Below are 12,033 nucleotides of genomic sequence, written 5' to 3' on the forward strand. Positions count from 1 at the left end.
TACTTTTCTGCTTTGAAGGCGGCAGCTAACATCCGAGCCTCAGAGGGGCTCCTTAACCTTCATGCCGGTGTGGCCATTCCATCATAGCCACCAGGATGCATCGGGTGCTGTTGCTGGCACTCTGGAGGCCCGAAGGCCGCCTTCCTGCCCCTCTGATTGGCTGGGGCTAGCCACAAAGAAGAAAGGAAGCCGGTAGCCGGAAGGCGATGCCGGCCCCTCTCCGAAGGGTCCCTTATAAGGCCCGTTGCTCTGTGCTTCCTGGACATTTGAAATGTGGTGTGTTTTACAGCCCAGCACCCTCCGTTTTGCATGACATATGTGTGCTTCCTTGACATCATTCCAAATATGGGTGTTTTACAGCTCTGCACCCTACGTTTCTTATCACATATGTGTGCTCCCTTGACATTCGAAATGTGGTGTGTTTTACAGCCCTGCACCCTCCATTTTGCATCACATATGTGTGCTTCCTGGGCATCAGAAATGTATCTTTTACAGCCCTGCACCCTCCGTTTTGGATCACATATGTGTGCTTCCTGGACATTCAAAATGTGATGTGTTTGCGGCCCTGCACCCTCCATCCTGCAACTCCTATGTATGCTCCAACTTCCTCTACTTCTCTCCTCTGGCTCTCTTTCCTCTGCCACCCAGATGGGTTAGTGAGCTGACCGTGCGCTTGATTTGCATTGGCGCGACTAGCGCGACCACCGCTAGCATCTGCCCATTACTTCATCTGTTCCACATGGCAGCGCTCATTTCTCTAATTTTCTACATTTTTGCGAACTTTCTCCTCGTGGCCCAGTTCTCCAGCGCAGAAAATAAACATGTGTCTAGTGTGCCTATCCCTGCCACCCCTCTCCTACTACACGTCTCATGCACTTATCACTACCAGTACCGCTGTCAGGCACGTAGTCTCATTGCTCTGTCCGCCCTCCCCCTCCCCTCTCTCCTTTCTTTATGTATAGCTCTTGCATTATTGAAATGACATACAATAGTTATGTCATATGTTGTAAAGTCTGTATTCCTCCCTGTTCTTTGTTGCACCTCTACATGAATAGTACTTGCCCATTCCAATGCTTTGAAGAATGTCCATTTTGTTCAACTACTCACCCTCCCTGCGTTCGAGCGCTTTGAAATGCTAGTTAAGTGTATTGGCACTATATAAATGACCAATACATAAAATAAATAATTATCTAAGTTTGCATGATAGTGAGCTGGAGGCAAAGCGCCCTTTATTTGCGTCGCTTGGGGGGTCCGGTGGTGTGCCTATGTGTGGCCGCACCATCTGAGCGTACCATGAGCTGGCGCTGACTAGGACACTACCACACACTACAGTCCACCATTCGAGGAGGCACTATTCTCCATTTAATGGATAGACACATTGTTCCCTAAAAGTATGAATGGTTACCTTGGAGAAGCAAAGTCAAACTTTCGAGACTTGGTTAAACGTTTAAACATTCTATAACTTTGCTTGGTGAAGTCATTGTTATAATTGTGTGTATTAAAGCGTATTCTTTCCAAGTGTTTTGAATGAACAGTCCTAATAAGGTATACATTTACTTGTTTTATATTGTGACTGTCTATTTTTATTGGGTGGTGTGTGAATTTTTTTGTAGATGTGTAAATGAGAAGCTTCCAACCTCACAACACCTCCTAAAACAACGTCCCATTCTGCTCAGCTGCAACACCCAGACAGCAAAGTAAAGTATTACACAGCCTAGAATGTTTTCATGTGCAAACTAACTTTTTATCAGCCTGAAACATTCAAAGACATCTCAGAAAGACTGGGAAAAATGCAAAGCGATAGAAGAATAACAAGGGTCTGGAATGTTTGGAGAATAGTAAGAGCAGGGTTAATATTCACCAAAAACATGGGCATTTGGGAAGCAACATCGGATTTGGAATACACATGTAAAATGAACAGCAAAGGTAAGAAAATGGAGTCTGCTTTTTTTTGGGAGACACACAAGCCACTTCAGAGTGGTTTCACTTCACAATATCTTTTTTATTGTTTATTTTTTAGAAATCGATACAGAAAATCGAGTGCAGAAGTACATATTCCCCTGTGCTGTGCTGCTGTGTAATACAAGAACAGTATTTCAATGTCAATATAAAAGCATTAGGGCAGGGAGCGCGCTATCTAACAAAAAAGCACCATGTACAGTTACAAAATAGAATATCTTTACAATTTTTTACAAGATTCCTGTGTAACAGAGATACTATAGGGGCTTAAGCCCCATGGCATGGTTTACAAAGGGGCTCTGAGCACAGGCTTCACAGTAAAAATACCACAGTTATGCCAGAAGGTCCTTGCAATGGCACCACGCACCTCTCCTGTGAAGCACCATCCAACGTCCTGTACCCAGCACCACTAAAATCTACCAGCCCACATTGCGACGCATCAATCAAGTTGCGCGGCCTCCCAGAGAAGGCTTTGGTGCAAGTGAATGCCAGAAGTGAAAGGCCTTAATGGGGACTTTGAATGTATCGACACAGGCTAGTTCCTCTGGGAGGACGGTAGGGCTGGGGCAGAGTCAGTGACTTACCAGGCAGCATCTGACCCCCCCCCCCCACAGGCCTTCAGATACAGCCGGAAAGGAAAATCGTCAAATTTTCATTAAATCTGCTTGTCTGCACGGAGCCATACAAGTGTGGTCTGCATGAACGAATGGCGGGAAAAAAAGCTAAATATTCTCTGAGGTTCCCCGGATGTCTTTATCTGCGCATTGGGATAGTGTACATACGTGGTATGAGTCTGTGGAGAATCCATGAGTGCACAGTCATAGCAGAAGTTAATTCATAAGATACCCCGCGCCCCATCCTCCAAGTGTAGAACACCCCTGCTCCACAGTACAGTGGAACATTACCGGTGCAGCAGAGAACCCCTCCAACATGGCAGTGGGAACATACCTTCAACAAGTGGCTTCAGTGGCATGTGGATTCATTACCGCCTGCCGGCCGGCATGAAGCCACTGTGTTTCTAGTACACATATCAAATAGTGAGAGGCGGCCCAGAATACAGGGACTATGACAGTCGCCCCTTTCAGTAAAAGCGATGACCCAGGCTCTATTGGTGTGGGTCATGCTCCAATCAAGTTTATTTCCGCGTTTATTTATTTTATTTAGAGGGAGCCATTTTGTTTTTTGAATTTGGAAAAATAAATTGAATCGGTTAGCTCATTTTGAATGACTATAGCATACCTTTAATAGCACCATCATTTGGGTGGTGGCACACCAACTTGGAATTTTGTTCACACTCCCAAAAAATAGTATTCCTCCCATTTACTTCGATTGCATCACACTCCCACAAAATCTTGCGAAACCTGTTTTCATCTCCATTGAATGCAATTTGGTGGCACACTCAAAACAAAAACAAAAAAATAGGACGTGCTCTTACTTGGAAATGCCACATGTTGAGAGGTACGCTACAGTGCTTTCTCCGCTGGCTACAATATCACCCAGGCCTTACCCTACCATCAATGCATTCTGGGATCTGAAGGCATCACTGATCCAAATACATCTAGGACCACAAGTCACATAACACACTGAAAATGAAGAAATGAAAATCCAGAGCAAGGCAGGAGGTGCTCAACTGACGCGGCACTGCCTAAGGTCTACGTGGGTGGTACAGAATGCAAGTCGCAAAAGGTAATGGGGGGCTTAGACAAATGCAAACTGCTAAAAATATATCTTTTGTGAAAAAAATTGTTTTTGGGACAAAGATCAACATAGAGCATAGACAGTTAATAAGGGGGAGGGGGTTCAATTAATACAAGCGTAACAACTTGGGGTTATAAACAAAGGCATGGCATGTTGCCTCCTAACCCCACACATTCTGCACTAAACGGAAAGCAACACTGGGTGCAGTAGGGTGCTTGCGGGGGTCCCGCCTTCCAATACCATGAGCCGGGATACTGAAATACATGTTTTCCCCAGTCTGGAACCTGTGTATTCTGCAAGGAAGGTGCCCCCGCCCTCCCCCACAAAGATCTACGTCACACCCAGGGATCTGTGAGAGACGCCACCCGCTTACACGTGTGGCTCCCACAAGCCTGGACGTCACCAGGTCCAGTGAACACAACACGTGGCCAATATTGTGTGAGCACCCAGTGCCAGACCAGCGACCTGCACCGTCTCCCAGAATGGACCCAGGGAAATCTTTCCAGAGGCTGGGAAATCGTATCTCGTGTGCAGTGGGGCCTGGCGGCAGTCCTACGCGGATCCTCGCAGGCGGCAGTCCTATGCGGATCCTCGCAGGTGTGGCCTTCAAGCTTGGTTCTTCTTGTGCTGACATCAGCAATCTCTGGTGAAAACCACAGAATAATCCACGAGTTAGCAACACTGGGGGGAAAAAGGCCCATGTCGCTTGCCCCATGTCTAGTCCACTCCGGCAGTAGCTGCTTCAGACCCCGCGAGAGCGGAGCCTCGCGAGATTCTGGTGCTGCGTCACCCTCTCGATTGGACGTGGGGGTAGCAGGAGTAGTTGAGCTCGTGTTCTCCAATAAAACTATTCACGCTCTTTTTTCTGTTTTTTGCCTCTCCTCCTTGGAGAGCGTTCACCTTTTCACCTAACCGTATAACACCTCAAGGTTCCAGCCCCTCAAGTGCAATCTGATTGGTCGTTCATAAATTACAATCCCTTTTGTAAAGTCTTTTCTTCCTATTACTACTTCTGGGTTTTTGTTCTTTTTCTTTTTTGTTAAATAAAAATAAAGTTCATATCTTGTTTTCCTTTCTGGACTCCCATCAGGGCACGCGAGGCAAGCCGTCGTCTGCTACTGAATCCCTCGGAAGAGGCACATGGCGGAGGCCATCGCGAAGAGCTGAGGAGGGAGACATAAGAAATTAGAGGCTGTGCGAGAATTAAGAAAGGACACACATCAGGCCTAGACAGTGGGGCGTTGGGCACGAGTGGATTCATAGCTACAGGGGGTGCAGAATGGCCCGGAGGAGGGGTGGGCAGAGTCTATGGAGACACTGGGGCAGAGTCGGTCACATATCTAAATCAACCAGCACATGTCTCACGCAGCCCCATCAGTCTTGAGGCAACGTTAGCAAACATCCACAGTTCTCTTTGCGTCTGTCTCTCTCTGCACCAGAAAACCGGCAGCCTATACATGTAAACGTGTCAGAACCACCTGAGGAGGATCGTGCACGTTTTTAATGGTGTGGTATCAAAGAGAATGTTTCAAATTATGTCCCATACATTTGTCTATAAAACAAATCAGTGTATATCCAACAGCTGCTATGCAGTCTTGTGGCAGGTTGATCACCGTGTGCCATTTTTTGATGAAATAATCACTGTGGAAGCCTGTTACCAAATGGGTTATAATAACACTTTAAGAAAACAGTTTTAGGGAATTTTTAAAAAGGTCTCTTCACTGTTCAGGTTTGCCCAGAAATATTTGGACTACAGTTGGTCATAGATTTTAATTTCAGTCAGGATTGAAGTAAATGCCAACTGATTTTATCCTTGAACAACATTTGAATTAAAGGTGGTGTCTTTCATTTAAAAAAAAAAACACGTCCTGAGTCTATGTGACTGAATTAACTGCGTCTATTATCTAAATTAGTGTGTGTGACATTGTTTAATTTGCCTGCGTGATAAAGCTAAACTTTACCCGCACCTGTTTGCTTTAGATTCGAACAGGGTCTGTATCCTTTGGTTCTCCAGATGCTTTGAACTACAACTCCCATAGCCCTAGCCACCATAAACAAAGGCGAGAGGTCAGGGCACCTGTAGTGCAAAACATCTGTAGGGCACGGGTTACAGACCCCTCGATGAGAATACGATAATCCCCTACTAACCAAGTTTTCTAAAGAATATTGTATGTTTCAATCATTATACCTATAATAGCCACCAGATGGCAATAAAGCCGAGGAAAATAATTTTGCCGAGAAATTAGTTTGAAGTCTTCTTAATATTGTTTAAAAAAGAGTCTTCTTAAATTATTTGTTCACGATTGATTGTGTGTAGGTTGTCTTTCTGATATATTGTTACTAACAATATCCCGCCCCAAAATGTCAGAAGCCCCGCTTTACATGACCACTTTAAAGCATTACATAAATATAGCAATTCATTGACATTGCAAAACATGGCAGCCAGCAATACTCGTATAAAATCCTATAAACAATGTTTTTATTGCAGGCCGGATGTGTAAGAAAATGTCATCACTACTGATCTTTGTTCAGTCTTTATGTTTCAGTTGTGATGTCAGAATGGCTGTTTGATCCAGTGCAGAGCAGAATTCCAACTGTCCCTGCAACACTTAAGCAACGCCATAACAAGTGTTTCAGCTTTCTTTCTTGTAAAATGGCTTTACTATGATCATTTACGGCCGTTAACTGACAAGGATCCATTTATTGTAGTGTGTTTACTGTGTGCACTTCTGGAGATTAACATATGAGAGCAAAAATCGGCATGTTATTAAAACCGGTTTTCGATGCATTTTAATCCACTGCTTAAACTATTTTTGCCACACATAAGAAGCTGGACATTTTTTTTTTTTAAATCCAGTTTGTATGTCAATTATTTGTATAAGCAACTGGAAGATAACTTACATTATATTAAAAGGGGTGAGTGTGGGGCTATCAGCCAAAGGAATAACATACACCCTACCATGTATTGCAAGTCACTGAGGAGTTCAATTAAACTAATTGACTTTCAATATCCTTATAGCATAGAAGAGGTGGCACTTTATTCCATATATTAATCCTTCAATGAGAGATTTCCCCACACTTGGACTTTGGTCCCTGACAACGTTCTTACCACAAAGCACGTTGAGGCCATACAAATGGGAAAAGGTGCTATATGAATGACTACTACAATACAACACAATACAGTATAATAATTCATGGTAGGCTGCAATATCCACACAAACGCCTGTAGAGAATGTTATTACAGGCTTGTTGTGATATCACGTCTAACCTCATGTAATAAGAAAATGACATCATACGTATTCTGTAATCAGTTATTACGCTTCAGCTGTGACGTCACACGGCCCGCTGCCTGAGCCAGCAGAGAGCAGAATTCCAGCTGACACTGCAGCACTTAAAGGCTTGGCAAGCTTTTCACATTCCTTGCTTGTAAAATGGTCTTCTCCGACAATTTGCAGCCTTTAATTGACAAATAACTGTGTATGGTAGAATGTTTCATTTGTGCACTGCTGGAGTTTTACACATGTGCACAAGAATTACTTCTTTTAAAGCACAAAATGAAAAGGGTTTTTTTGATGGCATTTTATTACATTCCTTGAACTTTCTTTTTCTACAGCACATTAGGAGCCCCAAGCATACATAAAACCGAAATTGCCCGTCATCTCTGAGTTCAGACCTTTGGCCTCATTCCTCTATTTGCTCACGGAACTCCTCAGTGATTTGCACTAGCCTTATAGCGTACAGTAAGGGGTACTCTAGCCCATATATCGTGATGATTCCTATAAAACGAGGGCAGTGTTGAGGAATATATCCAGATACTTGCTAGAGGGAAAGGCTACCAAGAAGTAAATAGTTTATTGGAAAGTTGAAATACCTCCTTGTTCCCAAGAGTATAAAAGAATACTCCAGGGGGGAAAAAAACATTGTAATAGACATCATTAATGAACTATTGACTTTTCCAGGAGTTCTGTGCCAGCAAACCTAGCGTCTGGACCTATCAATAGCTGCTTTAGTAACGAGCAGTCCAGTGCGTCACTCCAGGCCGAAGAGGAGCAAGCAACAGGGAGGTTTCCAGACAGTCTGTTGCCCCTGAAAGGTAGGTATGGTTAAGACGCCGTCGGTCAGATGTGCGGTGAGAAAGGACACAGAATGAGGCCACCTTTCAGTTTCCTGCGACTGCAATCTGGCTTCATTTTGGGGTTAGCAGTATACCAGCACAAGCAGGCAGAGACGATGAAAACGCTATGCTGCCTGTTGGGGAGGTTTCAGAAACAGCTGGGGTAGGGGAAGGGCGCATCTCAAAGAGCCCCTGACAAGAAAAACGTCTAGGAGAAAATGCATCCAGCTTACACAAGTGCCCCCTAGGGGCAGTCGCAAAGAGCAACGCTGCACACTGGATCCACGCACACAGTGTGGTTATACATTAGGTGCAGCATACCTCGATAGCCAACACGCCAATGGCCAGCGCTCCCGCGAGGTACACGTACGTCTCCAGGGAATCCAGGATCGCTGTGTAGCAGCCCTGAGGCGAGAGAGAAGGTGCAAGAGAAACCACAAAGTTATCATCACTGTGCTCAAGGAGACGCAACACACTCTTCCTTCCACACCAGGAACTCGTTACCACAATCATACCGTATCATCTACATCATTTGTGTACATGTCTGGGATCAGACGTAAACGGCTTCATTACATCTTTGGTGGTAATACCATCCATCTTGTGTACCCTTACCTTAACGTGGTACCGATGCACTAGCATAGGGGTGTGAAACATGTGGTTCTATGGATGCTTTAGACTATGACTCCCATGATCCTTCACTATTGACTCTGCTGGGCAGGGTTTATGCTAGCTGTAGTCCAAAACATCTGAACAACCAAAGGTTGTAGACACCTGCACGAACGGTAATATTCTGCATAAGTCTTAGGCCTTGCTACTCGCTAATTAGTATCCATTTTTGGAATCCCAGTGGACTCCACTGGGGGCATGCAGTATCGCCACATGTGTTACTACTGCAAGGGTAATACAGCTACCATTGCCACATTTATGTGGAGGTAATTAGCTCCACTCAAAAGCAGGCCGTTTTTTCTGAGATTGGCTGCCAAAAAACCACAGTTAGGCAGAGCAATAAAACAGGCAGAATTTCCCAAAACTTCCGTTTTACCACTACCACCTAATTTGGAATGGGGCAACGCGTGTTTTTCTGCATCCCATCTTTGCAACAGCACAGGATAAAGTACGCGCATGACGACTGTGCTGCAAAGTTGGATGTTACAGGCAACGATGGCTCAAGGTGCACTTAGAGGGTGCGACTGCACAAGGGCGCCCCCACGGCGCAGCAAATAAAGGGTGCCTTGCCTCCAGATCAGCTTGATTCTTTAATAGGTGCTGTTTACATTACACTGAGCTGGAATTAAACACACTTTACAAGACTAGCAGGGGGCTCAGTTCTGTTGTTCGGCTTCAAGTAACAGCCAAACAACAGAACTGGGCCCCCTGCTGTTCTGCATTTGTGGTGGGTGTGGCGGGGGCACATGCACAGGGCACTGGCAGACCTGGGACTGGCACTGGTTACAGGGAAGGATTGCAGAATAATATGCACATGGAGATTTCTCCTCTGGCACAGCGAGGCAGCCCGTGACTGCTGACCCTCCAGAACAGGTACCATCCACTAGAACAGGCTATTTTGCCTTGTACATCCTCAGTAGAGCAAACCTCGGAAAATGTTGCCAGAGGAACGCCCGCTCTGCTGGGATTAGTTTAGGAATAGTTAGCCTAGCTCCGAAAGGAGCAAGGAGACCTACACATGTGGGCCGTGTCCTTTACCACAGCCAACAACGTAAAAGGGCGGACGTGTGAGTGGTTCAGCTCCCCACAGAGCCCTACGTTGGTGCCTGCATTGGCATGGTAAGCAGAGAGGCATAAAACCAGGCATGGAAAATGATCTTGACTCTCCACTATCCTAGATGGTGCACTGGTGGGGATGGACTGGGGCTTGCCTTCGCTGCCAGTCTGTGTAGTGTGCATCAGGTTAACTGTACTAAAAGACACAGGTGACAATGAGTCTGTGCAAAGTGTGTAACCAGGATGTCCAACACCAGGAAGCGAGACATGTTGGTGTAAACTAAGACACTTCTCATGTGTTGATGAGGTTGTTTGCGCTCACACGCGCGCGCACACACACACACGCACACACTTCAAGTGCTTAAAACACAGAAAGCCACAAAAGCTTAGGCTACTGAGGCTATTCACGTGCAAGCCATATTTGCCCATCTAGGCTTGCCCAGAAAAATCCCATATCTGCTACCAAGCTGAGCTCTGAAGCACGAGCAGCTGGTGCTTCAGAAGACTCAACACAGGAGACAGGATGCAGACACGGCCTAACCCTCACACACTGCTCAGAGGCTATCCAATTTGGTATATATTGCCTGCAATTTACAAACCTTTTTTGTTAGGGTGAGTATTGTGACAAATAAAACGAGTGGCGTTTACCTTCCATGAGTCGCACAAAAGGGCTTGTTGCTTAATCATTACCACAGACATGTTCCACATTCAAAATTGTGGGCATCCTTATTCTCCCAAAATGCTCTCTGCTTTTATGCAAATTCAGAGAAATGGCCTGGCCTGGGACCTCATCCCTCTGCCCTGCCCATTCCCTACTTCAGATCCCCAAGGAAGAGAGGGTTCCCAGAGCAGATAGTTTCCATTTCCAGCACTAAATCAAACACACCCCAAAACAGCACAGATGAGAAAGGAAACCCCATAGGCTGCAAGAAATTCACTCAGTGTGGGAGCTCCCCAGAAAGTTGGTGCTGCATGTCAGACAGAGGTGAAAGCCTTTTCAAGATGCAGCCCCGTAGTCAGAAAAACAGGGAAACAATAGGACACAAGCCAGGGATGCTGTAAGTGATCAAACTACAGCCATCCATGACTGAGGGCAGCCCCAGAACGATCCCTTCCTTCACCTGCAGCCTCTGGGGAAGGCCGAGATGTAGATTCCAGCCCAAGACCCCAATAAAAGTGCCCAAATCTCTTACCTCCGTGTTCTGGTAGATCTCTCGCCCCATCAGACAGTCCTCTTTGCTCAGGAATTCTCTGTCACGCGACGGGGCCTCCCTGCGGCAGCACGCCTCTGGCACCATATCATCTGGATAGAGCATTTTAAAATGCAGGGCATCCTCGAAGTCCTGTGGTCCATTCACCCCACAGCAGGCAAACTGAGGTAAAAGGCAGCAGGAGAGATGGCACTATTAACATTGAGACACATGTACTTGGAAGTCAACCATAGTTTTTTCAGGGCTGCCTTGGTTTCAAGAGTCTTTCGGCAGGCATGGCACTATCCCTGATGCCCATTGTTCACTCTTATTTCGCAACAGAAATCTACAAAGTAACAAATGTTCAACGGGGAAATCCAGGCCTCAAGGTGATCCGTAACAGACATGTACACAGGTGCAGCGTTTGTGCTATGGCCCTCATTAAACAGAAACCTTCTAACATACCAACAACTTTCATAAGTACATGGAGAGCCCTTTCTACCAAGTACAGAGCCTCTGGATTTGGACGGGGAATGATGGCGATCACCCAGAACATTGTGTGCCTTATTGGCCTCCCCTTTGAGAAGAGGAGTTCAGGCCTGGTCATGATGGCATGCGGTGCCCGGGTAAAATCACCCCCCTGGCCAAAGATCTCGGCATCTTGATAAACGAGTGACCGAGGGAGAAAAGAGCTGGGAAAGTCCCTGGTCTTGTTGAAGTTCCCTTGAGACTCTGCATCCCCTCAAAACTGTGCAAGAATTAATAGCGTCCCCCTGCGCATGTCACGCTTGCAAACTCTTAACATCCTGTAAGGTATTGGTTTGCTGCAGGCCCTTCCTCCAAAATCATAGCAACATGCATCCGAGCCGCCTTATAAATGTGTGTACCTACATGCAGAAGTGTTGCTGGGTTGGTGGGCTGTGGGGGCTATAGCCTCATGTCTTTTGGGTGTAACCCTGGATAAGAGCTAAGAGGCTACAACCAAAAGGCTAGCTAGCCCCGAGTCCCGACAGTCTCGACATTAGCGTAGCCCCAGATCTTTTCCAGACCTAGCAACATCCCTGCCTACATGGACATCACAGCAGTGGCGTTTGATAGGTTAAGACCATCTTATTTCTCACCTAAGATGGGTATGATGTTAGAGCCAGGGGTAGTGTTGGGATCCCCGCTGAATGATCTGGTGGCTCTGGTATACAGACTATTCACCTAAAGATTTTTAATCAAGAGCTTTTTCACCATAAAATGTTAATTGAAAGATTTTTTTCATCGAAAAAATCTTTCACTGACTTTTTTAAATCTAAAATATTTGTATGTATGTTTGAGTTGGGTAAAGGGTCACATTTTGAAAAC

At 45.7% G+C, this 12,033-nt stretch overlaps 1 protein-coding gene across 3 annotated transcripts in view; it reads right to left on the bottom strand.

Annotated features, from left to right (window-relative positions):
• Nucleotides 1–1,981: 1,981 nt before the first annotated feature.
• Nucleotides 1,982–12,033, bottom strand: part of TSPAN18 (tetraspanin 18) — a 466,236-nt gene continuing 456,184 nt past the window's right edge. For all 3 annotated transcript variants that reach the window (XM_069623309.1, XM_069623310.1, XM_069623311.1), the window contains 3 exons: nt 10,687–10,866; nt 8,093–8,176; nt 1,982–4,820 (listed from right to left, as the gene is read on the bottom strand). In XM_069623309.1, the coding sequence (XP_069479410.1) occupies nt 4,773–4,820; nt 8,093–8,176; nt 10,687–10,866 (312 nt within the window). In that variant the 3' untranslated portion in view covers nt 1,982–4,772. The remainder of the gene's footprint in view (nt 4,821–8,092; nt 8,177–10,686; nt 10,867–12,033) is intronic.

Source organism: Ambystoma mexicanum, chromosome 11 (genome assembly GCF_040938575.1).
Source record: "Ambystoma mexicanum isolate Mex_15411 chromosome 11, UKY_AmexF1_1, whole genome shotgun sequence".
In the NCBI taxonomy this organism is placed as follows: Eukaryota; Metazoa; Chordata; class Amphibia; order Caudata; family Ambystomatidae; genus Ambystoma; species Ambystoma mexicanum.